The sequence below is a fragment of the Leishmania donovani genome, chromosome 25 (assembly GCF_000227135.1).
Source record: "Leishmania donovani BPK282A1 complete genome, chromosome 25".
NCBI lineage: Eukaryota > Euglenozoa > Kinetoplastea > Trypanosomatida > Trypanosomatidae > Leishmania > Leishmania donovani.
The window spans coordinates 803,378-828,659 of record NC_018252.1 but is presented as its reverse complement, the minus strand read 5'-3'; the positions used below and the strand labels follow the sequence as shown (position 1 = coordinate 828,659).

Here is a 25,282-nt window from a genome sequence, read left to right as displayed (position 1 = left end):
GGCAGACCCGGGGGGTGCAGCGTTGACCTCGCGTTGCACAGCAGCGAAACGGACACGTTGGCGGAAGGAAGAAAACAGCGCCGCACTTCGTCGCCTCATTCGTGAACTCCTCCTCCTCACAAAGGAGATGGATGAAGAGGGACCAAGCACTACAAAAATGCCCAGCTACGCGGGCAGCCATCACGCACACACACACAACAACAACAACAACAACAGCAACTCTCTGTGAGAGGAAAGAGAAGGGAGAGAGGAGGAGCGCACAACGCCACGATACGGGGCGAGGCAGGCCACAGTCCACGCATACCCCTCCCACACCAAAAAGGAAAAATGAAGCCCAAACAAGCGCGAAAACGCATTGGCATTCCTTAACCTGCGCATCCAGACGCGGACACACGGAGAGCGTCAGCAACAGCCTCATCGGTACTTCTGGATGTCACCGTCGTTCTCTTCCCCGCTGATGTTGTATCGCTTCAGGCCAAGCCATTCCGCCCACGTATTCTTGCGCTGCGTCATGTACAGTTCGAAGTCCTTCTCGTTGCGCCGCTGCCAGATCGACTTCGACGCCCGCTCCAGCCACTCGCTGCCAGCCACGTACTTGACGTACGCGGGCCCTAGATAGGCCGGCATCACAACGAACACGAGTACGCTCGACGTGAACCACAAGCCAACGCGCCTGGCAGAACGCAGGCCTGCCCGCTGGATGTTATGCGTCCCTAGTTTTTGCCTTGGGCGGAAGAAGTTCTCATGCCCCTGCGCGTTGGCCGCGGAGGCGTACCCCTCCGGCCGCGGCGCCGTCCCTGGTGCCTTGTTCTCCATGTGGCGTTGTCGATGCCAGCAGGGACGATGGGGAGGGTGGGAAATGAGGCAAGTAGAAAAGAGTTGAGAGAGCAAAGGAGGCGGCAGAGCCGGTGCGCCGTGACGCGAAGCGAAGCGCCGGCGGAAAAGACGAACGAGTGCTGTCAGTGCAGCGCTGACGGCTGCCGCACCGAGAGATCTAGGGAAAGACGCGTAGCGAGAAGGCAGCTGGAGAGACGCGGATAGCAAGAGGCAGAGGTGTACCCACTCTTCGCTGGAGGGAGGGAGAAAGTCAGTTGTTGCCGTGACGGTGCACAGGTCTATGTGTTTGTGAGCGAAGGGGGCAAGGAGGTAACGCAGAGAAGTGAAGGATAGAAACAGAGAGGTCGGTATGACAGGGCTGCAGGGTTGCAGACACTCCATGACGACGAACACCTCGAGCGCGGATGCGTTCTGCGTGTGGTGGAGGGAGGGAGGGAGCAGGGAGGGCGGAGGGTCGACCTCGTACCCATCATCCGTGCGATGGTGTTCAGTAAAGAAGAGGGTTGTGCGCCTTTCACCGAAAAAGCGAAGAGGGAGCCGAGTCGCAGTCCTCCTGCGCTTACGCCGAACGCGGTTTATGTGTGCATGTGTGTGTGTGTGTGTGTGTCTGTCTGTCTGTCTGCACAGCGGTGTGCACGTGCCCATTACTCGTTTTCAATCGTTACTCTGGGAAAATGGGCGAGCCGTGTTATCGGTGCACCTCAAAGACAGCGGCGGCAGTAGCAGCAGCAGCGTGTAGCGTGTAGCGTGTAGCGTGTAAGCAGTAGGACGACAGAACGGCAATATAAAGAAACTCGGGTGTAGAGAGTGAGACAGGTGCTGCGCACAAAAGGAGAGGCGGAGGCGGTAGGAAGCGTGCGTGCATGCACGAGTAGGAAACTCACCAAGCGATGGAATCCCTGCGAGCGAGACCGTCTCTCCCTCTGCCCCTCCGCAGCAGGATAACGAGAAAACAGGCCACGAGGACGAGGCAGTACAGCGCAGACAGCTCGAAAAGGCTGCAATGCGTGATGAAGCACGCGGTGCGGGACAGCCACAGCGGGGGTGGCTGCCACCACGACACGGATGTTCTGCGGCAGCTGCGTGATTCGTGCGCTCCCCCCGCCGTTCGCGGATGGTGCGGGTACACAGAGCAAACAGCGTTAGCGGAGAGCGCGAGAGAGCAGCGACGCCTAACGCCACCAGTGAAGTGGCCTCCGTGGCGCGAGAAAGACGAAAAGTGCGCCTCAGCGACACACGTGACACAGTGCATCTGACTTCTTGAATCAGCATCAGAACTCCTCCGCGCCGCCGTTGCTTTAGCCCCTGCACGGTTCAAGGCGCTATCTACGCACCGCAGGTCCGACGAGACGGCGCGGAGTGGCTCCACGACCCAACTCAGTCGCTCCTCTAGAGGCCGCTGCAGCCTAATCACGGTGGCCTCGTAGCGCTGCGAGCCGCACAACTGCCATGTCACGTTGCTCAAGGGCGAGAGAGACGCCGGTCGAGAAAGTGCCCCCTCCACATGTACTCTCAGCACCACCTGTGTGACCTCCAGAAGAGGGGAGGCGTGGAGTTGGGTGCGCGTCAAGGCGCAGCCGGTGTACACTATACGCTGAGCAAGGCCGCAGCAAGGGACAAGTGCTTCATCGGCGTCGTGGAGGGCGGCGGTGCTCATCTCCAGCACCGTGTCTATCTCCCCATACAGTGCTTGCGCACCGGCGGAGGGGACGGCGGCAAGAGAGAAGATAGAGCGCTGTCGGTACGGTTCGTGCACGACGAAGCCTACCAGTGACTCGGTAAGGCATCCGTGCTGAAGACTCCGGTACGTCTCGCTCTGCGGGAGCGGCGCCCGCATCTGCAGCACAGTGACAGGAGGAACCAGCCCTTGGCGCGCAGCCGCGTCGGTTCGAACATGGAAGGCATCGGCTCGGTGGTATGCGCCCGACTCCAGTACAAACACGCCTGCGGTGGCAGCTTCGTTCACCACCGCAGTCGCTGTGTACGGAGCAGTCGCGCCCGCCACACGGAGAAGTGCTCGCTTGCGGGTCACAGAGAGCCGTGCCCCGCCCCAGCTGTGCACCACCTCACGGAGCAAAGCGTTGGTGCCGCTGACGCACGGGTACACGAGGTGAAACTGACGAACGGCTGATGTCGCGTCATCAGCAAGCACAGCCGCGCCGCTGATAATGGGGACATCGGCTTGGCTGGGGCAAACCAACGGTGCCCGACACGCTGCCACGAGGAAAGAGAACAACGGTGCGGCGCCCAGCCCATGAGAATCATCTGGGTCGATTCGCAGCCATATCTGCGCCACAGCTGCGCCGCTGTCGTCGGTGTACAGAAGGGCGTCGAGAAAGACGGCCGTGCTATTTTCAAGCCGTTCTGGCTTCACCCACGTCTGCAAGAGAGGCGTGAAGGTTGACTTCGCGCTGCTTTGATAGCGTGGCGAGGCGGCATCACCGTGGAAGAAGTCGCACATGATGTTTGTGGGACCCATGGTATCATCACGTCCACCTCATGCGCTGCCGTTGACTGCTGATGTGTGGGTCTTTCCCTGTAAGGAGGGTGCCCTCCCATAACCACCTCCCTCGCTGAGCGACGCGCAGAGTTCGAGAGCGAAACGAAGTGAATAGGGCGCCAACAAATGAAAGAGAAAAGGAAAGGTAATAGGTAGTAGGTGACAGCAGCGGCGACATGAGGGGGAGAGAGGTTGGGCGGGCAGAACATGCACGTGCTTGACGTCGAGCGGCAACACCAAGGAGGTGGTGCTACGCAGGGATACCCGTACATGTGTGGCAACGTGCAACAGAGAGGTGATGTGAGAGAGGGGGGAGGAGGGGCACTCGACCGCCTCGCCGCTGGGCACCGTCCCCCTCTTTTAAATCACAACCAACACAACACTTCTCATCGAGCTGGAGGGAAAGAGGGAGAGGGGGTTCAGCCTCGACTACTACGTTTAGAGCGTACACGTCGTATGGCACCGTGCACAGTACATCGGGTGCATACACACACGGACGCCTCCCCACACGCGGAGTATTGAATACCCACAGAAGGAGAACCGAGGGAAAAAGAAGAGGAGAGATGAAAACTCCTCCGCCCCCCCCCCTCGCCCGCGCTATCCTCTCCGAGTTCCGTCTTACACAGAGACACACATTCATCATGGCTTTTTTCACTTGCTTTCCTTTGGTTGTCGCTGCTCATGTGTCTACCTCTTCAAATGCCTTCGCAGCACGCGATCGCAGCAGGCCGGCTCCGGGCAGTACCACGAGGTGGTGGAAAGAGTTACATAGTTCCGCAGCACGCTATCCGTGATGCCTACGCAGTGCACGTGGTACCAGCGGTAGCAACCAGCGCACCGCACCACATCACCGTCCATCGCCTCTGTGGAGGTGGGGCAACACTTGAAAGTGCCGAGCGGGAACAAACGAGGCCGGCTTCCCTGCTCAGCTAAACAGTTAGTGCACACGTACATGCCGTCCTTTGGAACAGCGCGGGTGGTGGTAGACTGGGCACAGAAGCTGCATTGCGTCAGGGGAAGAGCCGCCAACGCAGGAGGTTCGACAGAGGCGCCTTCAGCCGCGCCAGAAGTTTGGTTGTTGCCGCTAGTTGCGCCGATCGACGAGGGCCGCGTGATCTCCTCTACAGCGTCCTCCAGCATCCCATCAATGCCCCTCGCCTCATTCTGGAAAGGCGACATCACCGCCAGCGCCGGGTCCATCCTTGTCTCTGCCGGTCTTCCCAAAACGCCAAAGCATGTGACTGATGCACACACACGCATAGATGCATGTGTAGTGCGCTTGCGTGTACGCAAGTGCGACGCCAGTGGTAGCAAGCGTCGCCAAAGGGATGCATCCGCGCACACAAATATGCACGGAGAAGGTAGGCAGAGAAAGGCGGGAGAGAGATGAGGAGGGGAAGGGGCGAGGGAGTCAACAGAGAGAGTACGCGGTCGCAAGAGGCGAGGGTACAGCTCACTGTGCCACACCTGCTTCGATGATAACCACACACATGCATATACGCACGTGGATAGGCAGAAAAAAGAGGAGGAGATTTGGGGAGGGGGCGTCGGAACGTCTCTCACACGAAACAAAATGCCGTCCCAACGTGCACGGGAATATAGATGCGTCACCTCTCCCGGCAAGACAGCCGCTTCTATGGGTATGCCACACCACATCCGCTCACCACCAACACCCAGCACCATATACATGGCAGCTAAATGCAGAGTCGCTCCTTCTGTTCATGGCGATGATGCGTGCATTCTCGCCCCCCCCTCTTTCGCCTCCCCTCGGCAGCGACATACGTATTCCGAGAGCCGCACCTCCTCACGCATACATACATACACACATACACACACATATGGTCGTGGGACCCGACGTCGCTCTTCGGCGAGAACCATCGCCACCATCTCACATGACCTACGGAAGCCCATACAGCCAGACAACTTCACTTAAACATACAGAGAGAGGCAGGCCGACGCACGTAGGCAGAGCAACAAAGCAGGGACGACGGCTAAGCACAACACGACAGGTGGGTATTCCCTTGCGGCTTACGCAGGGGCGCAGCTGTGCACGGCTTGGCCGCACTTTATACAACGAAAGGAGCCGGTGGATTGACTATCGAGCAGCCGACTCTTGATGCAGTAATAGCAGTAACGGTGGCCGCAGTTCGACCGCTGGCACACTGTCGGCAGCTCATGGCACGCGCTGCACAAGTTCTCGTTCATGGAGAGCAACGCCGACGACGATGCAACGGAGCTGAGGCTTTTCATGAGTCGCCGGAAGTATCGCCCCAGACTAAGCGCTCTGAAGAGAGACATCCACGTTTGCCACTGGACGTGCTGATTCATGTAGAGCAGATTTGTAAAGCGCATCATCCGCTGCGAGCCGTAGACGAGACGGAGAGACAGGATGCGCTCGACGAGGGTGCGGTACTTCCCCGTCATCAGGAAGTTAAACGTGTTGGCAAGAGAGAGCAAAGACCATGTGACAACGCCATAGCGGAGCGCCTTGGCGATGCGATGCCGCGCCGTCGTGACAGGCTCACGCTCCCATCCCTCCTCTAGCACCTTTCGCTGCACCTTGCGGGTGACGTAAGGCATTACGAGCGTCATGATTGCGTGCACCAGCAGTAGTCGGCGGGATGGAGCGAGGCTGGGCAGGATCGACTTTGTGTTCTGCAGGGCCAGCAGACGCGCCCGCTCTTCATCGCGAAGGACTAAGTTCTGCAGTCGGTCCCCGATGGACTGCCCCATGCGCCACACCGACAGACGGTACAACAGGGCATCCAAAACGAGCACAAGCTCCTCCTGATAGGCGAAGCGAAAGTGCTGGAGGGGCGGGATGTCAAGCACATGGAAGAGAGTCGTCTGCAGAATCTCGACGAGCTCCTGTTGCAGCACAAGCGCATCCAGCTGAAAGATGCGCAGGACGTGATCCTTCGGGAAGATCGAAAAGGCGTTGGAGGACGGCAGCAGCGCCTGCTGCTTCGACACCGTGTCGATTGTGTACTGCGCGTCGACCGCGTCTCCGAGCCACGCCATGATGCACTGAATGCCACACGTGAGAATCGCAGAGAGGTGCTCAGAGAAAAAAGGTGTAGAGAGACCTACGTACACACGGGCGAAGAAGCACACACAACCTCGAGCCCGACGCAGTAAGACAGCAGACGCGGATAAACGCTAGTCCGTTTTGTTGTTATTCTTTTCAGCAGCAGCAGCAGCAGCAGGCGGCTCAGCAGTGTGTGTGCAATGTAGTTACGATGATGTCGAGGGCAACGAGGAAAAAGGCAATCAGTGAAACACAAAAGAGGAGAGACTTTGAGTTCAGATGGGGGAGGGCCAACCACGCAACCATAGAGTAGCAGCACACGGTCAAGAAAACATCATGATTCGTAGTGCACTTCGAGCAGGCAGGCAGTGGGGGAGCAGGAGAGAGCGAGGAAGGTGCAGCGGCGACAGAATAAAGCAATGGGCCTCCCCCTCCTCCCTCTTCCTCCTCCGCCCTTCTCCCCTCCGTTTTACCGCGAGGAAGGAAGTGAGATGTACTGCTGCCGCCCCACTCTCCATCCTTTTCATGTCGTTTCGTTTTTGTCTCGCTTGCATTGTTCGTCTAAAGAAAGACAGATTGGCAGAGAGCACTCGCACGCATGTGTGTGTGTGTGTGTGATGACTCACGGTAAAAACACACAGAAGGACGAAGAGAAGGGAGATAAAGGAAAAATACAAGACGACAACGAGCAAGGGATGGGGTATTCGTGTTTGTGCGGTGCAGCATCATACATTCTCACACGCGCCTCTCCTCCCCTCCTTCTAAACTCCCTCTTGCGGAGACATAGACCACACGTCACAGCACAGACAGCCACACGCCTACCGCCGAGCAGCAGCACACATGCCCGCATTCTCAGCTCTTTTCGGGTTTCGCAGCGCTGGGCTTACGTGTGCACGTGTGCGTGCACTGATGTATTGCGCAAGGATAGAGCAAGCAGCACGGGAAACAGGTCTCGCTACACGCGTTAGATGGCACAACACCGCCTATTGTCGCATGTAGTCAGATAAGAGCGCCATTGGCCGGCTACGGTTGACAAGGTGCTGATCGACTTCAAACTCCAGTCGCTCCGCCTCACGCATGCTCTTAGTGTGAATCTCGTTGGTCCAGCGCAGCTCCTCCTCACGGAGCTCCTCCAAGGTTTGTTGCAGCTCGATATCCATGCATGCAATCCGTTCGTTGATGGCCTGGTTGCTCGTCTTGACCTTCTTCAGGTGATCATTCAACTGCTCCACCCCCGCCGCCGCCTTGTCCTGCGCGCCGACGACGACGTTCTCCACCCGCTCCAGCTCCTCCAACATGGCCTGGTGCCACGCCGTTCTGCTCTCCTTTGCCGTGCGGCGCGTCTCGTCAACGCGGTTTTGAATGTGCCGCATGGCGTCGCTTAGGTCATCCATCGATTTTCCGCGCTGCATCTCCTTGCGAACCTCCATGAGCCGACGCAGCTGCAGCAACATCGCCTGCGCCTCATTCGGTGTAGCCGCCTGCTCCACCAGCGCATCCACCACGTGCAGGAAGGCGGCAATCGGAGGCTGATTTGTGGAGGGCACCGCAGCAGCAGGTGCTGCGGAACCCTCCAGCCGAGCCTTCTTCCTCGTGGTGACCATGTCATCGGAAGCCTCATGCGAGGAAGCAGCAGGGGTTGTGGAAGACAAAGACTCGTGTGCCGCCGGCTCCGTCTTCTCCGCTGGCTTCGCCATGGAGTCCGGGGAGCGCGGTGCCTGCGGTGGACGATGGTGATGTTGCTCCTCTTTCCGCACCTGCAGCGCCTCCACGATCCACTGCCGTACCGGGGACTGCTTGAAGGTGGCAAGATCCTCCTGGGCCATGTAGAAGGTGACGGTGTCCATGCCCGTCGTGTGACTCAGCAGTAACTCCAGCTTGACGGGGAACTCCTCCAGTCGCACAATGACGCGGCCATCGCGGCCGAGAGTAATGGAGCGGATGATGCGGTACGGTATCGTAATGTTGTCGGCGTTGGCGGCCGTGACCATGACAATCACATAGTTGGGCGTGAAGTAGGCATTGGTGGAGCTTGTCAGCGTCGTCTCCGCGGCCACGACTTCCTTCAGCGGGTAGCGCAGCACCTGCGCACGGCCCTCGTTGAGGTGCTCAATCAGCAGCGTCATGCGAGAAAGCAGCGTGCCGTCGTTGGGCAGCGCTCGCAACTCTTCGATCGTTGCGGGCGGGAGTGAGCCACCAAGGTGGGAGAAGACGTCTTTGTTCTGTCGCGACACGCGGAACAGCAGCTCGACGCACTGCAACTGGAAGAAGACGTCAACAGAGGCAGCGCAGCAGTCCGCTACAAACTTCCACGATGCCAGGCGCTGCTTGTTTTGCTTTGACCCCTTCACAAGGTTGATGAGTGCCGTTGCTGTGCCTCGCTGCAGGTGGAAGTGCCTGCGCGCCTCCTCTGCGTTTGAGTACACCCGCTGCAGTACCTTGGCAAACCCTCGCATAAATACCGCCCCGCACTTTTCCTTCAGCGCCGCGCCATCGAACAGGCTGCTGAGCACGTGAATAAGCTCAACGGTGCCGGCGCTGTGCAGCGGCAGGGCCTCCTGCTCCACAACCACTTTGAAAATTGCGTGCATCGTCTGCAGCAAGGACTCGTTCTGCACCATTGTGCGGATGCCCTCTTCGAAGGAGGCCTCGCTGTGGGCAAAGCCCTCAGAAAAGATCTTGAATAGGGCACAGAGTGCGTTGCCGTCCTTAGCCGAGAGCGCCTCCTCTGCCCGAAGCAGTATGTACGAGCTCTCGAAGAAGATGCTCTGCACCTCGAGCTCGTCCAGCGGCTCTGGACGGCGCAGGACGGCGTCCACAGCATCTGGAATGACGCTGAGGGGCTGCTCGACAATGTCGTGCATGTTAATGCGGTTTTTGGTCGGTTGGCGCGGCATGGTGACGACGGTGTGCGTGTTGGTGTGTGGGTGGGTGGGTGTGGGGGTGTGAAAGGGGGTTGATTCAAGTGTAGCGCGGTTGCTTGAAGATGTATGTGGGTGTGTCTGTTTGTCTATGAGCAGATACGCTTACGTGCAGCCAGAGCAGCTCGGCGCGGCTTCCCTCCTTCTCCTATCGTGCCGTGTTTCCCTCCGCACCTTTTGGCGGTGCGCCTCTCATGTGCGCAGAGCACAGGAGGAGGGGTGAAAGACCGGTGACGCGGATGTGGCACAGCAGAGAAGGAAGAGGCAAAAGGGGGAGAGGGGCAGCACGGAATGATGTGTGTGTATGTGTCAAGGCTTTGAGCAAGGTCTTTGCGTTTGCATTGGTGTTTGGGGTGTGCGTTCTCTATGCCCTCATGACGACTGCCAAGATCGAAAACAAAATGCCCAAAGGAGAGAGAGGACAGAAGGTACGCGACAGAGAGCGGCAGAGTGTAGAGAAGCCCGAGACGGGGCGTATGTCAACACCGCGGCTATGCACCTGCCCACGCGCACGCGGCTTCTGTGAGGAGGGGGGGAACAAGCACCAGCGGCAGCACAAACCGCCTTCCTTCTCTGCCGGCTGCTATGTTTCATTGCATGTCGACGTTGATATCCGTCTGTTCCTCTGATCTCAGCGGCAGGTGTGTCACAAGTAGCCACCACACGAAACAGCGAAAGGACAACAGTTTTCAAACCGCGAAAAGTGGTGGCGCCATCGTGGCGGGGCGGGAAGGGAAGGAGAAAGATGGAGAGCAGCGGGCCCCCCCTATGCGACGCCTGAGTCATGTTCAGCCGCAGCGCGGATGAAAACAGAGGAAGAGAGGGCCCGCTAACGCACCCGCCACTCACAGCCGCAACTACGCCTACTTGCAGCAGAGTTCGCTCGTCAAGTCGGACAAGTCGCGCAACACAGCCACGCTGCTAGGCACGGCGCGCGATGCACGCTGAAACAGCAGCAGTTTCCGCGCATCGTCGATGCGAGCGTTGATGAGACCCAGGAGAATGGCGCTCGTGCACAGCTCCTTGCACGGTTGCTCCTGCAGCTGCAGCCGAGCACCGAGCTCCAGAAGTGACAGCGTGCCAAAGCTCTTGGAGTAAGCGATGAGGTAGTTGGTGCGCAGCTGGAACATCATCGGCTCCACGTACGCTGCGAACTCCGCGTCCTTCGCGAAGCACGCCGCGTTATCGGGAGCGTGCAACACCTGCAGAAAAGTCGACACGTCCAATGCGACAAAGGCTTGCCAGAGGGCACGTACTGGGCGAACAGACGGGTGATTCGCCAGCGTCTCCTCCTGCGCAAACACGTCCACCGGCAGCCCAGCCATAATGGTGGCGAGCACTACGTACTTCACCACGTTGTACTGCTGCGCATCACCGCTCTCTGTGTGGCAACGCAGAGCCGAAGAGAATGCACGGTGAGCTGCCGCCCAGTCAGCGTCGTGCAGGAACAAGTGCCCAGCCGACTCCATGGCGCTGCCAATCATGCGTAGCGACGGCAACGCTGCATGCACCCTGCCTAATTCGTAGTAGGCACGTCGCAGCTCTGCGTAGCGGTTGAGCTTGCGATACGCAGTGAGTTGAAGGGTGCGAATGTGGTACACACAGTTGGCGTTGATCTGCGCCATGGTGACGATAGATTCATCGCACTGCTGCAGTGCCGCCTGCAAGTCTACGAGAGACTCCTCGCATTTGTCTTCTTCAAGAAAGAGGGTGGCACGGTGCAGGAGGGTGGGCACAATGACGTTCCGATAGGACTCTGGTTGCGCGGTGGCCACCTCCAGTGTAGCGCGCAGGGTGCGCCCTCGCCACTCCGCTGGCACTCGCAGGCTCTCTTCGGTGAACTTGAGCATCGCCTTCGCAACCGCAGCAGCGCCAATGTCGGGGTGAATAAAATGCACGACCTGCGTGTAGTAGTCCGCCATAGCGTCGTACAGCTTCGCGATACGACAGGCGCGCGCGAGCATCTTCAGTGCCTTGAAAGTCCATCTGCCGTGCTCGCTGTCCTCAGCCACGACCTCCTGCAAGCACCGCAGACTCTCCTCCACGTTGCTCTGCATGAAGCTCTTACCATCCACGTACTTGAGCTCTAACGGGCTCACGTCGACCACCTCGTCGGTGCCGTTGTCGTAGTAATCGCCGTAGTCCCCGTCATCATCATAGTAGTAGTCATCCTCCATGGTTCGCCTGCTCGCCCTTGATGTATTCACGCTTGCCTCTCGGCCTCAGAAGCACGAAGGAGGAGCCGTGAGAGAGCGAGACGTGGATAGTGCGTCTTATCCTCCCGCTTTCCCATGCAGCCCTGTCGGACGCGTGCGAGGGGAGAGACAGAGAGGGAGACCAAGACCCACAGCAGCCGACGAGAGGTGCCGCACAGCACAGCAAAGCAGCACAAAAGAGGGCACAACGCCAAACAGGGGCCCCCGCTCTGCCACCGTACGCCAGGACGTGGGCGAACACCACCACACGAGCGCAGGAGCAAGTCGCACGTACGATGGAAGGCTCACAAGCAACACAACCAGGAGCGAGACACGTGAAAGGGTGGCAAAACACGGAGCTCCACAGGCCGAGAAACGAGCGAGAGACAAAAATCTACAGAACCGGAGTGTGAGAGACGCGCGCATGCATGTCTGTGTAAACGTATGTACGTATATTGCCGGCGCTTGTGTACGCCTGTGTACCTCGTTGTGTAGGAGAACGACGCATGCACAACGAGGCACGCCGCAAGAACGGAGGAGGGTTATACCTTTGAAAAGGAAGCACAATGGGAATGCGAAAGAGAAACAAGGAGAGACGGTGGAAGCCTGGACACACCTAAGGAGCAGTACGTTCATCTTAGGAGGTGGGAGGGTGCAACCTGCGCTGCCACGGCTGGGGAAAACAAGGAAGAGGTTGGCATGTTGCATGCTTCTCCAACCACGGCGTCAGCAAGCCCGAAGCAGGTGCGCTGATGGGGGAGGCGTGGACCCAGGCGCCTCTAAACCGTCTTCAGAACCGCACGCCCAACACGAAGAAGTTGCCGCCATGCACACACCATGCGGTACACCATGGACGTCAGAAGCCGAGAGCGAGCTTTCACGATACGTCGACTGGCATCCTCCCCAGCGCCGAGTAGAGAGGAGGTGCAAGTACGTGAGAAAGCGGCTGCGCGCAGCGTCGAAGATGTGCCTCTGCCAAAAGGCCGCCGCAGCCCAGCTTTCCCGCGGTGGAAGCATGTGAACTAGTGGGCGCTCACGTTTGCTCCTATTCCTGCTGTTACGGCAAAGTGTCCCCGTTGCTGCTCTGATCCTCCACGCAAGGAGGGTGTGTGTGTGTGTGTGTGTGTGTGCGCGCGCGGATAACCGCTGTCATTCTTCGCCTTGTCGTAACTACATGGAAGGGGCAAGACAATATGAAAGAGGGAGACACAAGGCGCAGCCGGCCAGGACACAAGAGAAGAAAGAGCTTTGTCATACATCCGGAGGGAGGGTGGAGAGAGGGGCTGTGTCTCCCGCAGACGCCTCACCACCACCGCCACCACCACTACCCAGTTACGCACACACACAATGTAACACAAAGCGTGGCTCAGACGCGAGTAGAGGCTGGGAAGCGGTGCACACCCACACATGCATGCACGCACCCATACACGTATACCCGAGACACTCGACTCAGTAGAGGGGATGGGGGAGGGAAGGGCAAAAGGAGAGAAAGACAAGTGTACACACACGGATGTGGAGCAACACACAACCAATTCAAGCAAAAACTTGATTGAGCCCCACAAGCAGGCAAGCCGCTCCGCATCACACGCGCACCGACGGACTTACCGCCGATGTCAGCACAGCCTCTATTCGTCAGTTGTTGTAGATGCAACTCTCATAGCTAGGCACCATGTACTTGATGTTGATGTACGCATCCTCGCCACCGTGCTGCTCTAAAAGCTGCAGCGTCTCGTTCACCAAGTCGCCCACGTCATCGCGGTTGCGCTGACCGTAGTCCATAGCGTCGCTGCGGCTGCGCCTCTTGTGGACATTCTTGAAGAGGTTCAACACCGGCAGGATCTGGCGGTAGTAAGGCACAAGGGCCTCGCCTATGAGGTCGTCGCTGACGACGAGCTGCTGAAGAATGCGGAGGGTTGCGCAAATGATGTCCGGATGGCGTGTGTTCAGCGCCGTCTTGATGGGGATGATCAGCTGCGGGATGGTGGGCAGAATCTTGGGCCCGCCCCGCTCGAGCAGGTCAAGGCAGCCCTGGCGAGCCAGGAACATGTATGGCTCCTCCGTCTCACGGATGCCGTCAAAGAAGATGGGGAGGTAGTGATGGTAGTCCAGCTTCTCCACCTCCACCTTCCAGTCTACGGTGGGGCGGCTGCCATGGCAGATGGCGATGGGCAGATCGCCGCGGTCGTACGCGCGGCGAAACTCGGTTGGTGGGATGAGGCGCTTCTTGAAGGCGCCGGCCTTGGGCGGCGCGCTCTTGCCGCATCCCTTCTCAGAAAAGGCCGCGTCCGGGGCGTCACGTGGGCGACCTTTGCGCAGAGAGCTGCTCGCGCCGCCGTAGCCACGCTTCGTCCCGGTGTAGGGGAAGCGCACAGCATTAACCGCCGTATTCGCGTCAACCGCCTCTCTGGGCGGCGCCGCGGCACTCTGAGCTGGCGCAGGCTTCTTGGTCCTGAAGCTGGCGGGAGCGGCGCCAAAGGGACCGGCCCCGGCGGCCTTGTTGTACTTGCGCAGGGACGGGTCCCTCTTGGTGCCCTTCACGATGGGCTGAATTTCGTAGCTGCTCATGGCGTCACAAGTGCTCTAGATAAAGAGGAAAATCAGAGAAGAACCAAAGAGAGCAGCAGAACCGCGGTTAAAGAGATGATTCCTTTGGTTTGTCTGGCGGCTCATGACAGAGGCTGTGCAGCGCGTCGTTGCATTTGTGCGGGGGGGGGGGGCGCGGGGGGAGGGCGTTCGTGAGGAAGACAACAACGGAAGAAAGAGAAGAAAAATAGCTTTTCGCCCGAGCACTTCAACAGGTGTCTGGCATGAGCGCAAGCAGTTGACTGGGGGAGCAAGGGCCGGCAGCGCGCAGACGGGGACAGAGAGAGAAAAAGACAAGAGGCGGCACCACAGTGTCGTATTGCGTCAAAGGTCTCTCCTCCCACGCATCCCTCTTTCACCAGGTCACGGAGCCCATTTTTGGCACCCGATTACGTCTGCGTACGGGTGCGTAGGTTTGCAGACGTGTGGGGGAAGGGGAAAAAGCAGTGGGCAGCCTTTGGAGGGCACTTGCGAATGTGTATGGCGGTGTACATGTGTTGCACATACGCAGGACAACAGAAGAAAAAGGCGCGAACCTGATTGCGTTAACTTCAGTGTTAAAGAGAATGTTAAGCAGAAACAGAAATGCTTCGCATTCGCGTGTGCGTGTGCTTTAATCGCATTATGCAGACCGTGGTTACCTTCAGGAGAGAGGGCACGCAGTTGTCGCCGGTCATCACTTCCTCGCGGAGAAAGAGCAGAGAGTTGCTTCTTGAACACCCGCGCGACAGCGGCGGCACGCATATGTCCATCTCACCACATGCGCCACAAAACAAGAAAGAGCGAGTCACCTGGCAAACGAGCGGCCACGCAAACACACCTCACTCCTCCGTGCCGCCACTGCTGCCCTCTACCTTCTCGCCCATGAGCGCAGCCACATCCGTGCCCTTGGCGGCCAACTGCTTCAGCTTTGTCTTATGCTTGTTGCTACGAACGTGCTCCTTGTATTGGTTTTCGGACTTGAACTGCTTTTTGCACGCGGGGCAGTTGAACACCGTCACCACTTCATCATCGTCCCCTCCTAGCATGGCAAAGCCGGCCGTGTGCGCGCCGGCGCCGCCGTTGCCACGCATCATCTCCTTCGTTTGCCGCTCCTTTTCATACAGCATCTCCAATATCGACCCATCCATGGCCTCGCCTCGTGCCGCCCGCTCTGCCTCCTCGCGGGCCTCGCGCTCCGCAGCCTCAGCCCACACGCGTTCGTTCGCCTCGCGACGCCGCTTCAGACGTTCGATCTCCTGCCTCTCACGCTCCTCGCGCTTCGCTTGCTCCTCCTCCTCCTGGCGCTCTAGCTCCGCCTTCACACGCGGGTCGCGGCGGTAGACGAACTGAGCGAGGCTTTGCACAGTGCGCACGTACTCTTTTTTGGCCCCGTCGCGCGCCTTGCTGTTGATGCGGCCAGCCATGCGGCGGGAGTAGCGATCCTCCATCTCGTTCACCTTGTATTCATCCTTCCAAGTGAATGTCTTGTATGTGCTGAAGTTACGCCAGTGTCCGTAGAACTTCTGAACATCCGCCCAGTCGCTCGTGCTCGTGCCGAAGCCCGGCCACAACTTTGCGCGGGAGTCGTAGTCGGACTCCTCCTCGATAAGCATGTCGAACACCTTGCGGTAGACGGCGTAGAACCCGCTTTCACTGTCGTCGAAGCCGTCGAAGCAGCCTGCAGTGAAGTACTCGTACAGGTTCAATTCGTCCGCGTCACCGGTGCCATCGCCACCCCGCAGGATCGCCTCGCGATGGGAGTCGTACCATGCCCGCTCGTCGGCGTCGCTAAGGATTGAGTAGGCGTTTTGAACCTCTTTGAAACGCATAGCGGCCTCCTCTTGATTGCCGTAGTTCTTGTCGGGGTGATACTGGAGGGACTTTTTTTTGTAGGCGGCGCGGATCTCATCATAGGTGGCCTTCCGCTCCACCTCGAGCACCTCGTAGTAACAACGGATGCGGCCCTCTCCCATCGTTTTGGTTTCTTTCAGGAGTTCCACTCTGCAAGCAAAAATGCGCATCATACGTGAGAAAGACGAAGGAGTAGCAAAGAAGACGAAAACAGGCACAGTTGGCCACTGCATCAAAATCAAGCATGGGAGCATCGTCGCAGGCACAGGGCGCAGGTGTGGCACGTCGCTGATCTCGCCAGATTTGCTTGATAAGCGAAGCTGGCGTTTTCAGCGAGCATGTGAGACGGCGAGGCAAAGTTCTGTTGTTCTGCCTGCTATTGCGAAGCTGTTGCTCACACACGCAAGGGAAAAGGGGGAACAAACAAACGGAAAGCGGAGCGCAGAGAGAGATAATGCCTTCACCGAGCCGGGTCAAACGGAAGCAACGATCGAATCATGCGATTTCCGCTTATGAGGTCTGTGGTGCCTATAAAGATGCGATGAGGTCTTCCGCCGCTTGACAGCCGCTCCTCTACAAAGCGCAGGGCACTCACCTCCGAAGCTGTGATTCCGCCAATAACAAAGACGATGGCCGTCTTTGCTGTGCTGGCAATCTCTACGTCATTCATTAGCTCCATCTTTTCACCAGGGAGAAGACTTGGTGCGTCATCCTCCGCGTCCCAGGCTTGTGGATTGCGTAGTAGAGTGTCTACCATGCGGACAAAAGGGGGTGCGTAGCCGCCGTACGCGTAGGTGATATCATTCGGATGCTCCTCAGTCAGCGATGAATTCCAGGTTTGAAGCTGCTTGCGAATGGTCGGGTAGCTGCTTCCCTTTCCGCTCTGTGCGCAAAGCAAGCCGCACCTCTCCAGCAGGAAAAAGGCGGTGATCACATGCGGAATGCCGTAGACAAGCATCATGTTCTCCTTGAGGCTGAGCAAGTCCTTCTCGCGCAGCCCACCGTTGACAAGGGACAGGAGCGCCAGTAGGCGGGCAACGACCTCAAACTTTTCCTTGCGAAAAACAAGATCCTCAATATATCTCAGAACATCACCCTCATTGATCTGTTGAATGATGTTGTGCTCAAACAGGATACGTTTCCTAAAATCTGTGCTCTGCGTGGTTTTGCTGATTTCAGTGGCAACATTCGTATGAATGCCAATCAATCGATGCATTTCCTGCATCTCTGGGAGCCCTTTCATGAACTCCTTCAGCTCCTTCAGCTGCTGAACCTCCTTCCGCTTGTCATAGTTTTGCTTTACCCAGATGGATTTTTGGTAAAGCACCGATCCCACCCCGGTGAAACTCTTGTCGCGAATTTCAGCAAACATTCTGTCCGTGTTGTTCAGAACAACCTTCTCGCTCGCCCCCACACCGGAACTCTCGCCCAGGCTGAACGGAAATTGCACCTCACAGTTCTCAATGTCGTACAACTCGTCTATAAGCCCTTCGTACGTGAGCTGTGTCATCAGCGGTGTGACGAAGTCTGCGGAACGATCGATAATGATGAGCGTCTCTACTTCGGAGGGAATGTCAGTGATGAAATCGTGGCCGATATAGTTCTGCATGCGCTGAAGAAGCTGAACGACCCTGGCCGCGTTGCTGCCCTTTCCACGGATGTGTCGAATGGCACCGAAGCGCGATGTTTGCAGCTTAAGCAAAAGCCTGGCAATCCAAGTCAGGTTGCTCAAGTCGCCGTCTGCAAACACCGATTTGAACGATAGCGGCAGCGTCATTGTAAAAAACTTCTCCTCCAGAAAAACGTAGTCTACATCAAGACTTGCGATGCGTAAGCTCGGAAATGTATGGGAGAGCTTGAACTCGTCCTCCATCACCTGCTCTGCAATCAACGTTTTTTGGGGGACATAGAGAATCGTCGGCTTTGAATTTGCAAATCGCTGCGTATAGGAAAGCAAGTGAACGACAACGGATCGCATGCTGCTCAGGTCTGGGTTCAGAATGTACACAACGTTGTCGGCTGAAACGTAGTTAATGTCGTTTTGAAACGGAAAGACGCCGACGACTCCTTTGTCGCGACCAAAGTTCCGTGTTGCAATTCCTAGGCGGCTGAGAGCAGAGAGAATGTGCTGCTCGATAAAAACAATGGCGGTTCCGTGTCCCTCGTACACCCTGCTAAGAACGCTTAGAAACTCCTGCTTGGGAACTTGATTCAAGCCCTCCACTAGGGGCGAAGTATCCTTGTGGAGTGTCATTCTTTGTCACCTTTGTTGTTCACTGAGCTGTCTGGCGTGCCAAAAAGAATCGATTCCAGCTCAGATAGAACGAATGGCATTTTTACAGAACGAAAAGACGGGAGATAAGACGCTAGCTGAAGGTACCATTGAAGAGAGCCCACGCAGCTCAAAAGGGGGAAAAGAGCAACAAGAGCCGGCACGTGAGACACGTGGCGCCCTCAAGGATGCCACAGCTGTGCATCGCGGATACCTGGTGCAGCATGCTTAGCCCTCAAAAGAAAGGAAAGAAGAAAAAGCGATGTTCACGTACTCTGTGCATGTGTGTGTGATCACGAGCTGTAATTGCTATGTTGCGTCCGCTTGTCGCTCTCAACGTAGGATGTAAATTCGATTCGACAACTACATTTCCTTCTTACGTGCTGGTAATCCAACGGACAGTCCCAACAAGCAAAGTAAGCTTTTCTGACGGAAAAGTAAAATGGGTGCTCGTCAGAAAGTAAATGCCGGCTGGGTCAATTGTCTGCACTCTTGCGTAGGCCATCGGCGACGACTGAAGTGCATTGCCTGACTTAGACGAGTAAAGTGCACCAATGCAGCCAACGATGCCCTGTAGTTCCTCCTTAGGGACTGGAGAAAGCACCACTTGCCCCTGCTCCTCTTTGAGAATGAGTACGTCGATGCTGTTAAACGGTTTTGACCACTGCGATGGGTGCAGGTCCACTACACCAGTGCCGAGAAAGTAGTCGCTGTATCTCGACGGCATCACTGAATCAGCGTTAGCTGGGGGAACGGTGCTGAAGTTGTGCGAAATACGGTCTATCTTCACGTAGTCTGGCTGCGCTGCGTTTCCACGATCGTGCCGCAGATACAGGGTGTGAAACAGATCATCATCACCGAGGCAAAGTACGTTGGAAACGTCGTACTGCTGTATCAGCTCGCTGACAAAATTTATTCCGGAGCTACCATGCACCTCCGGTACAGCAATAATTGCGCCGCTGAAGCCGTGCAGGTCATTTGCGTGTGTTGACAACCGTTCGCGAACACAGGTGAGCAGGAGCTTTGAGAAGTGCACGTATGCTGCCCCCATGAGAGCCTCCCCCAGTTTGCTGAAGGACTCGACCTCTGTTGTGCCCACAAAATACGTTGTGCTCACAAGGGAGAGCGCCATGACTTCATCCAGAGGCAACGGGTAGTCCAATATGGCAGCCCCGATCGACCCGGGCAAACCAATCGTCTGCTGCACTCCTGGATCCAAGTCAACCAGGATTGGTTTCCAGCCGGCACGCGCGGCATAGTTCGCTAGTGTACGTGCAACCACAGTCTTGCCTGTCAGTTGCCCTCCGCAAATCAGAGTGACCGGGCCGCCGCATTGTGTCTTCTCAGCGGCGATGCGCTGCGTGTGTAAGACAAAATGATACTCCACTAAGGGGCGCGTAATCGACTTCGTCGACGAGCGAATTACACCGCGCAGTAACTGCTCAGAGCCTTCTATCCGGATGACGCTTGTGGTCCATGCGAAAACATTCAGAGTCACCCCAGGCAGGAGATAGTAGGAGATATCCGTGACGAGGGGACTGCCGGCGACATCGACTCGCGAGTCGGTGGCGCCAGTGGAAGGCTCCAGCTTGATTGACGCAGAGCATTTGGGTTCGTTAGAAGGGACAGTGATGATGAGCTCCCCATCCGATGGAATTGTCACTGAAATACTCTTTGTGGAGCTCCCTCCTCCCGGTTGGATGAAGTTGGTCATGGCCTCTGCAATGTCGCCCAAGCGAACGTTGAACTTGGGACTAGGTGCCTCCATGCCAAGAAAAGACAGGGCAACGGTCCAGAAAAGTGAGTGGTGATGAAGCAATACAAAACAGAAAGCATCGGCAGCAGCGCATGATTTGGCGTGTCTCCGACGCAAAGTAATACTTGCCAGCGGGAAACGCAGCTCTCTTCTCAGCTTTAGAAATCAACTGCATTGCTGAAATCAACAGCGTGAAGGGCTGCCATGTTTGCCTCCGGCTAACGGTGGTGTGTCACCTCATTTTGTGAGCAATTCCTTCACGCACGCTACATGTGAGGACAGCAAGGAATGCTCTGGGCGTCCGTGGTATGCATGATAAATGTTGCATCGACCATGTTTCCTCCTTGAGTGATACCATCAAGCGGTTAGGTGAAACCTACACACTTGAAGTGTGCCGATCGCTCATCCTCAGAATTTGCTCTAGCACGAACCCGATGAAAGTGGACACACTTTGTTGAAAGTCATCCAGAGCCCGGTGCTCCCACTCTTTCTGGGGAGGCCAAGTAGCCCCCACTATCCCAGCCACTGCTGAGATAATTCTGGCGGAGTCAGGCACAGATACCTGCGATCTATTGGGGGGGGGGGGTCAGAGCAACTTACCGCTACTAGCGTCAACGGTGAGCGCGGGCGCGTCGAAGGAAAGGAAAGGAAATGTTCCTTCACAGTCGATTTATCGTCTGCTTTTTTTTTTAACCCCCCCCTCCTCGATTCCAAGCCAAGCTTTACCTGTTTGAAGCGTCGAAAATCTTGCGGACAGTGAAAGGGGCAATTTCACGCTGCAAACAGACGCACTTTGCATCAGCCTCAATGGAAAATCAGGCCGTGATAACAGAAGGTGTGTTAAACCATTTTCTGTGCGGCCCGCAAAAGGCTGCCTTAAGTTTTAGCCTCTGTGCGTTCGCTTCGTGAAACAGCACTCTCTGTCTTGCTATTTTCCCTCTGGCGGCACTACACTGGTGGGCAATCTAAAACCATCGCACCTTTGGCGTTTCAGCTCACTTGTGCAAGCGATGCAGGCAGCTGCAAAACGAGGAAGCAATATTCTCTTTCAAACAGTATCAAGGAGCGAGCCTGCGTTGTGTCCGCCTCTTGTGCTTGAATAAATCCCTTCACGCAGCTTTTTTGCCAATTTCCAAGGTAAATATAGAGAAGCGTGAGATTACGTATCCCTTGGCTGAGCAGATGGGTTGCTCTTCAATGCTCTAGTTCTAATGTTTCGATCATCTCTACTTTTCTTTGATGCGCCTATTCACCATTTGCACCTTTGTGCTCGCTGCCTGTTACAAAAGCATATTAACGACGCTGACCGGTTCGAACACTTAGCCATGAGGCGTAGCCAGGCGCTTTTCTTGCATTCGACCGCCGCGTGCCTTTTGAGTGCAGGAAAGCTGTCGCAGTACGAACAAGAGGCTTACGAGGCGCACCGCCGTTTCGCGGAGTCGCAAACCTACCCTGGCCCGATTCGGGCGGCAACTCCTGGTGATACCCGATTTTATATGGGAAGTGCCGAGACTATTCTACAGGAGAACGAGCGGCACTACTGGCGTGCCGTCGTTGATGATCCACACGTGCAGCACCTTGTACCCCTGCGCATCCGCTTCAAAACGTTTATCTGGGTCACCAGTGGCTGGGAGCAGCGGATGCAAGTCGTGCAAGTGATGGCGCAGCGTGACTCGACCATAGCCGAACTCATGCAACAGGTAAGGATTGAGAATCAGTCGCCCTATTTATGCACCTCTTCGTTTAAGCTGTGCATCGATGGCAAAGATTTAGATGAGCTGAAAACTCTTGCCGATTACGATATCGATGAATATTCTCGTATAGACGCTATCGAAGAGAACGATCATCTGCTGCACACAGAAGCTGAGAAACTGAAGGATTGGAACGTAGATGAGATGCCGGAGGATGTGTTGCTGAGGAGCCCGTACAAGGAGATGGCAATGCAACCACAGCCGAATTTGGCTCCACGCTACGAGGCAAAGCCGAAAGGGTACTATGGAAAGAATGACTATAGCGGAATGAAGCAGTCGTCCTGATTTCTTCGGCGCCGAAAGTGTTATGGCGGCTTGGCGGCAAAAGCGGCCGCGGCAATATATATAATAAATTTTATACATTGTGTGTGTGTGTGTTTGTTTGTTTGTGTTTATCCTTTGAGGAGTTAAGTCTCCCACATGAAACGGAGATAAAAATGACAGAAAGGCAGTGCTTTGAGTCGTGCTTGGTCTCTCTTTTCTCAAATGAAAAAGGGCCCTAGTGGTTGTACGCGAAGGGTGCTCTACTTGCGGTATCCCCTAGTTTTCAGGAAAGGAGTATTTCTTTTCGCTAGCTGTATGCAGCAAAGAAAAAAGTAAGAGGAGTTTCTGTACCTCACTGATGAGAATTTTGCTTCTGTATTAACAATCAACATGTGCCTTAACTTAGCCGTCTCTACTACTCTTCTGAAACGAGGCAATTCGTCGCTGATAAAGCTCTTTTTCTTTGAAGGTGATTAAAATGGATGTCGATCAACACATTGCTGCCACCATAAGTGAAATCGACCGAACACTCAGGTCTATTGGTATACGCGATGATTACGCAAGTATTTTCTCCCAGTCTTCCATTATTAACAGCCCCCCACCTTTGCTGACTGCTGCGGTGGTGCGAGCAAATGGCGCTGTACAGACCAGCAGGTCGACCCGTGTGAGTACCGGCGCACAAAAAAGTCCCGCCACGGTATCTCAAGGCGTGCAAAATTCTCCACAGCAACGCGCGACATCGTCTCAGACGGAAAAAGGAGCTGACGCGCAGGAGTGCTTTGACAAAGTCACGAGCTCGGTCTTGTGTGGAAACGCTATTTTGGAAGAGGGCCTTCAAGCACTCGAAAGCTCCTCAGACAAAATGGAGGCACTCTTTTCGAAGCTGGCCAAACTGGAAGGCAGGGTGAACAGAGCGGCGAAGAGTTTTCGCCTTTTACGCAATATATGGAACATACAGATCATAGAGAAAGAAGAAGCATCGGCTCGAAGTGCTCTGCTCAACTACGAGTCTAGCGCGCGCACCGAATTCATGTCTCTCCGGTGTGGAGAGCTGATTGCTCTCGTCGCAGCCTTCAGAAAAGAGCGAGTACCATCAAAGGCGTCGAGTGAGCTAAAAAGACCTGCTCCTACTCGAGTGATAGCAAATGGTAACGTAGTCGTGGAAACACCAGGCAGCTCCCTCAATGATCTCACTGAGTTGTTGGACGAATGTTGGCGCGTTCTAGATGAGTAGAAATGCAGCATTTTTTTGTTGAAAAGGAGGATTACAGTTTCTGCTGGTTGAAGGCACGCCCGCTGCTACTTTTGTTTGACGCTTTTTGCCCTATCCAGGCACTCACATGCTGCGCATGAGAGCACGTCTCCGTTTAAGAAAAAGCGAAAGTAGGCTATCACTTTCGATAGCATCTTTCTACCTGACCAGCGTTTTTGCGTGTTGCACCAAAGCTACGCAAAGTCCGACAAGATGTCTCGCACAACAGTCTCTAGGGCTCTCTCTCTTTTTGACTGCAGCTCTCACCTGAGGTTTCGTCGAAGATTTTGGCTCTTCAAGTAGCTCTCTTCCATCTGCGAAAAACGGCTTGACTGATACTTTTCTATTTTCTTCTTCGAACGTTCTGTGCGGCTGGGAAAATATGCGTTTCAGTTGGCGGTTTCCCCTTTCCCTCGTTCCAAGCTTAGGCATACCCTCCCCATCATCATCTTTCCTCACTATCAGGAACTTGACATGTTCAACAACGATGCGCTCAAGTACGCGCTCCCCATCATTCCGGTGCGCCAAACGGAGAAGCCCGGCGTCAACTCGCAAGTCGAAGTGGATCTGTCATCCGCCGAAAAGAAGGACATTGACAAAAAGCGTGATGCTTGCATCGACTTTTTCGAAGATTTTCGAAAGCACCTGAGTCGGAAAGGGAATTCAGTAGATGACAAACTGAGCACTAGTGCGGGATGCGAGAAGTACGTGAAGGATCTTGTTGATCTTGTTGATGCGTATACTGTCTCTCTTGCCAATGCTGTTTCAAAAACGCCAAGGTTTGCCAGCCTCCAGTACTACCACTGGAGCTCGTCGCTTACGGACAAACAGGAGATGGCTTTTGACGACTATCGATACGAACTTCTCGGGGTGTACTACAACGTTGGTGCCATTCTCATGAACATTGCTCAATACTTGCTTTGCGTGAGAGTGACAGTAGGAACGCTCTCTTTCCTCGAAAAGGACGCTTACCGCGCCCTCATCAAGGCGTCTGCCTACTTTCACTTTTGCGCCGACATCGTTGACAATATGAAGAAGCACGAGATTGGTGTCGCGCAGGTATCAGTTCCTCTCGATGTGGACAAGGACATGGCTGTTTTCCTTGAAAGCTTGGCACTAGCCCAAGCCCAGGAAATCGGCGTGTCGAAGGCGTTCAACGCTGATCCCAAGGAGAGCACAGAAACCACTGCCCGCCTCAGCCACCAGCTCTTTCTCATGTACGAGACTGTGTGCACGAATGCTCGCACCATAAACACTCGCAACGAGACCTTTGTGGAGATTTCAACACTGGCTGTCGTGAAGCGCGACATCTTTCATGCGCTCGCATTTCAGCATGCAGCCTCTCATCTCTTTAACAACAACCCGGGAGCTGGAATCACCCTTCTAAGCCAGGGAGTAGAGAACGCGAGGATTGTAGAAGACTATTTCACCAAGTCTCAAAATGGCAAGCTGAAACTTCCCTTCAACGGCACCCGCTTTGTCGGACTGTGCAGCACAACCGTCCGGAACAACACGGAGCGTCTCAACAAAATAAACTCACTGGTTTATCGAGCCAAGCCCGATGCGACAAAAGCGTCGTTGCCGCCTCCACAGCCGCTCGCGATGCGCCCCGACATCTCGCTTCCATTCCGGCTAGAGGCATCCCCCAGTGCATGCACCGTTGCATTGCTCTCACGCAACGCTCAGTGAAGGCATTAAATCGCGCATGCTTTTGCCTCTCAATATCGCATTGCAATGCTTTTGTGCGTGTGTGTTTGTGTGCTTTCTTCAGCTGTCTTCATGACTTGGGACACCTCAGTGAGTCGTCTCTCAGGGCTCTGTGCACCCACCCCCTCTCCCCACTCGGTGCGTGGCGAAGCCGGGCAACCCCTCCCCTCCCCTATCCCGGCCAATGCACAGCCCCTTCTCGTGGTGAGAGGGCCAAGCGCCTGCGACGTTGGGGAGTCGGAGAGACTCAGCGCCACTCACGTCGGCGGTCCGACGGTGGACGGCGTTGCACCGGAGCGACCTGCAGCACTGCACACGCGTGTGCCATCCATATGATGGGCAGAGTGTGCCGACGTGGCTGGGACGTATCCCACCCGGCCCTC

General features: G+C 56.0%; 13 protein-coding genes across 13 annotated transcripts; 3 read left to right on the top strand and 10 right to left on the bottom strand.

Moving 5' to 3' along the window:
• Nucleotides 1-414: 414 nt before the first annotated feature.
• On the bottom strand, nt 415-1,218 carry LDBPK_252360 (hypothetical protein, conserved; the record flags this gene model as incomplete). The annotated part of the gene is made up of 1 exon (XM_003861518.1): nt 415-1,218. One exon carries the CDS (start codon nt 1,216-1,218, stop codon nt 415-417), a length of 804 nt encoding a protein of 267 aa, XP_003861566.1.
• Nucleotides 1,219-1,717: 499 nt separating this feature from the next.
• On the bottom strand, nt 1,718-3,316 carry LDBPK_252350 (hypothetical protein, conserved; the record flags this gene model as incomplete). Its single annotated transcript, XM_003861517.1, has 1 exon — nt 1,718-3,316. The coding sequence occupies one exon, from the start codon at nt 3,314-3,316 to the stop codon at nt 1,718-1,720; it is 1,599 nt and encodes a 532-aa protein (XP_003861565.1).
• A 708-nt stretch (nt 3,317-4,024) lies between these two features.
• Nucleotides 4,025-5,026, bottom strand: LDBPK_252340 (hypothetical protein, conserved; the record flags this gene model as incomplete). Its single annotated transcript, XM_003861516.1, has 1 exon — nt 4,025-5,026. One exon carries the CDS (start codon nt 5,024-5,026, stop codon nt 4,025-4,027), a length of 1,002 nt encoding a protein of 333 aa, XP_003861564.1.
• A 339-nt stretch (nt 5,027-5,365) lies between these two features.
• On the bottom strand, nt 5,366-6,358 carry LDBPK_252330 (glycosome import protein; the record flags this gene model as incomplete). The annotated part of the gene is made up of 1 exon (XM_003861515.1): nt 5,366-6,358. One exon carries the CDS (start codon nt 6,356-6,358, stop codon nt 5,366-5,368), a length of 993 nt encoding a protein of 330 aa, XP_003861563.1.
• A 990-nt stretch (nt 6,359-7,348) lies between these two features.
• On the bottom strand, nt 7,349-9,262 carry LDBPK_252320 (hypothetical protein, conserved; the record flags this gene model as incomplete). Its single annotated transcript, XM_003861514.1, has 1 exon — nt 7,349-9,262. The coding sequence occupies one exon, from the start codon at nt 9,260-9,262 to the stop codon at nt 7,349-7,351; it is 1,914 nt and encodes a 637-aa protein (XP_003861562.1).
• An 887-nt stretch (nt 9,263-10,149) lies between these two features.
• Nucleotides 10,150-11,463, bottom strand: LDBPK_252310 (hypothetical protein, conserved; the record flags this gene model as incomplete). Its single annotated transcript, XM_003861513.1, has 1 exon — nt 10,150-11,463. The coding sequence occupies one exon, from the start codon at nt 11,461-11,463 to the stop codon at nt 10,150-10,152; it is 1,314 nt and encodes a 437-aa protein (XP_003861561.1).
• A 1,650-nt stretch (nt 11,464-13,113) lies between these two features.
• LDBPK_252300 (hypothetical protein, conserved) lies at nt 13,114-14,046 on the bottom strand (the record flags this gene model as incomplete). The annotated part of the gene is made up of 1 exon (XM_003861512.1): nt 13,114-14,046. The coding sequence occupies one exon, from the start codon at nt 14,044-14,046 to the stop codon at nt 13,114-13,116; it is 933 nt and encodes a 310-aa protein (XP_003861560.1).
• An 839-nt stretch (nt 14,047-14,885) lies between these two features.
• LDBPK_252290 (hypothetical protein, conserved) lies at nt 14,886-16,019 on the bottom strand (the record flags this gene model as incomplete). The annotated part of the gene is made up of 1 exon (XM_003861511.1): nt 14,886-16,019. The coding sequence occupies one exon, from the start codon at nt 16,017-16,019 to the stop codon at nt 14,886-14,888; it is 1,134 nt and encodes a 377-aa protein (XP_003861559.1).
• Nucleotides 16,020-16,357: 338 nt separating this feature from the next.
• On the bottom strand, nt 16,358-18,151 carry LDBPK_252280 (vacuolar protein sorting-like protein; the record flags this gene model as incomplete). Its single annotated transcript, XM_003861510.1, has 1 exon — nt 16,358-18,151. The coding sequence occupies one exon, from the start codon at nt 18,149-18,151 to the stop codon at nt 16,358-16,360; it is 1,794 nt and encodes a 597-aa protein (XP_003861558.1).
• A 394-nt stretch (nt 18,152-18,545) lies between these two features.
• Nucleotides 18,546-19,883, bottom strand: LDBPK_252270 (hypothetical protein, conserved; the record flags this gene model as incomplete). The annotated part of the gene is made up of 1 exon (XM_003861509.1): nt 18,546-19,883. One exon carries the CDS (start codon nt 19,881-19,883, stop codon nt 18,546-18,548), a length of 1,338 nt encoding a protein of 445 aa, XP_003861557.1.
• Nucleotides 19,884-21,250: 1,367 nt separating this feature from the next.
• Nucleotides 21,251-21,961, top strand: LDBPK_252260 (hypothetical protein, conserved; the record flags this gene model as incomplete). The annotated part of the gene is made up of 1 exon (XM_003861508.1): nt 21,251-21,961. One exon carries the CDS (start codon nt 21,251-21,253, stop codon nt 21,959-21,961), a length of 711 nt encoding a protein of 236 aa, XP_003861556.1.
• A 457-nt stretch (nt 21,962-22,418) lies between these two features.
• On the top strand, nt 22,419-23,174 carry LDBPK_252250 (hypothetical protein, conserved; the record flags this gene model as incomplete). The annotated part of the gene is made up of 1 exon (XM_003861507.1): nt 22,419-23,174. One exon carries the CDS (start codon nt 22,419-22,421, stop codon nt 23,172-23,174), a length of 756 nt encoding a protein of 251 aa, XP_003861555.1.
• Nucleotides 23,175-23,666: 492 nt separating this feature from the next.
• LDBPK_252240 (hypothetical protein, conserved) lies at nt 23,667-24,881 on the top strand (the record flags this gene model as incomplete). The annotated part of the gene is made up of 1 exon (XM_003861506.1): nt 23,667-24,881. The coding sequence occupies one exon, from the start codon at nt 23,667-23,669 to the stop codon at nt 24,879-24,881; it is 1,215 nt and encodes a 404-aa protein (XP_003861554.1).
• Nucleotides 24,882-25,282: the final 401 nt, after the last annotated feature.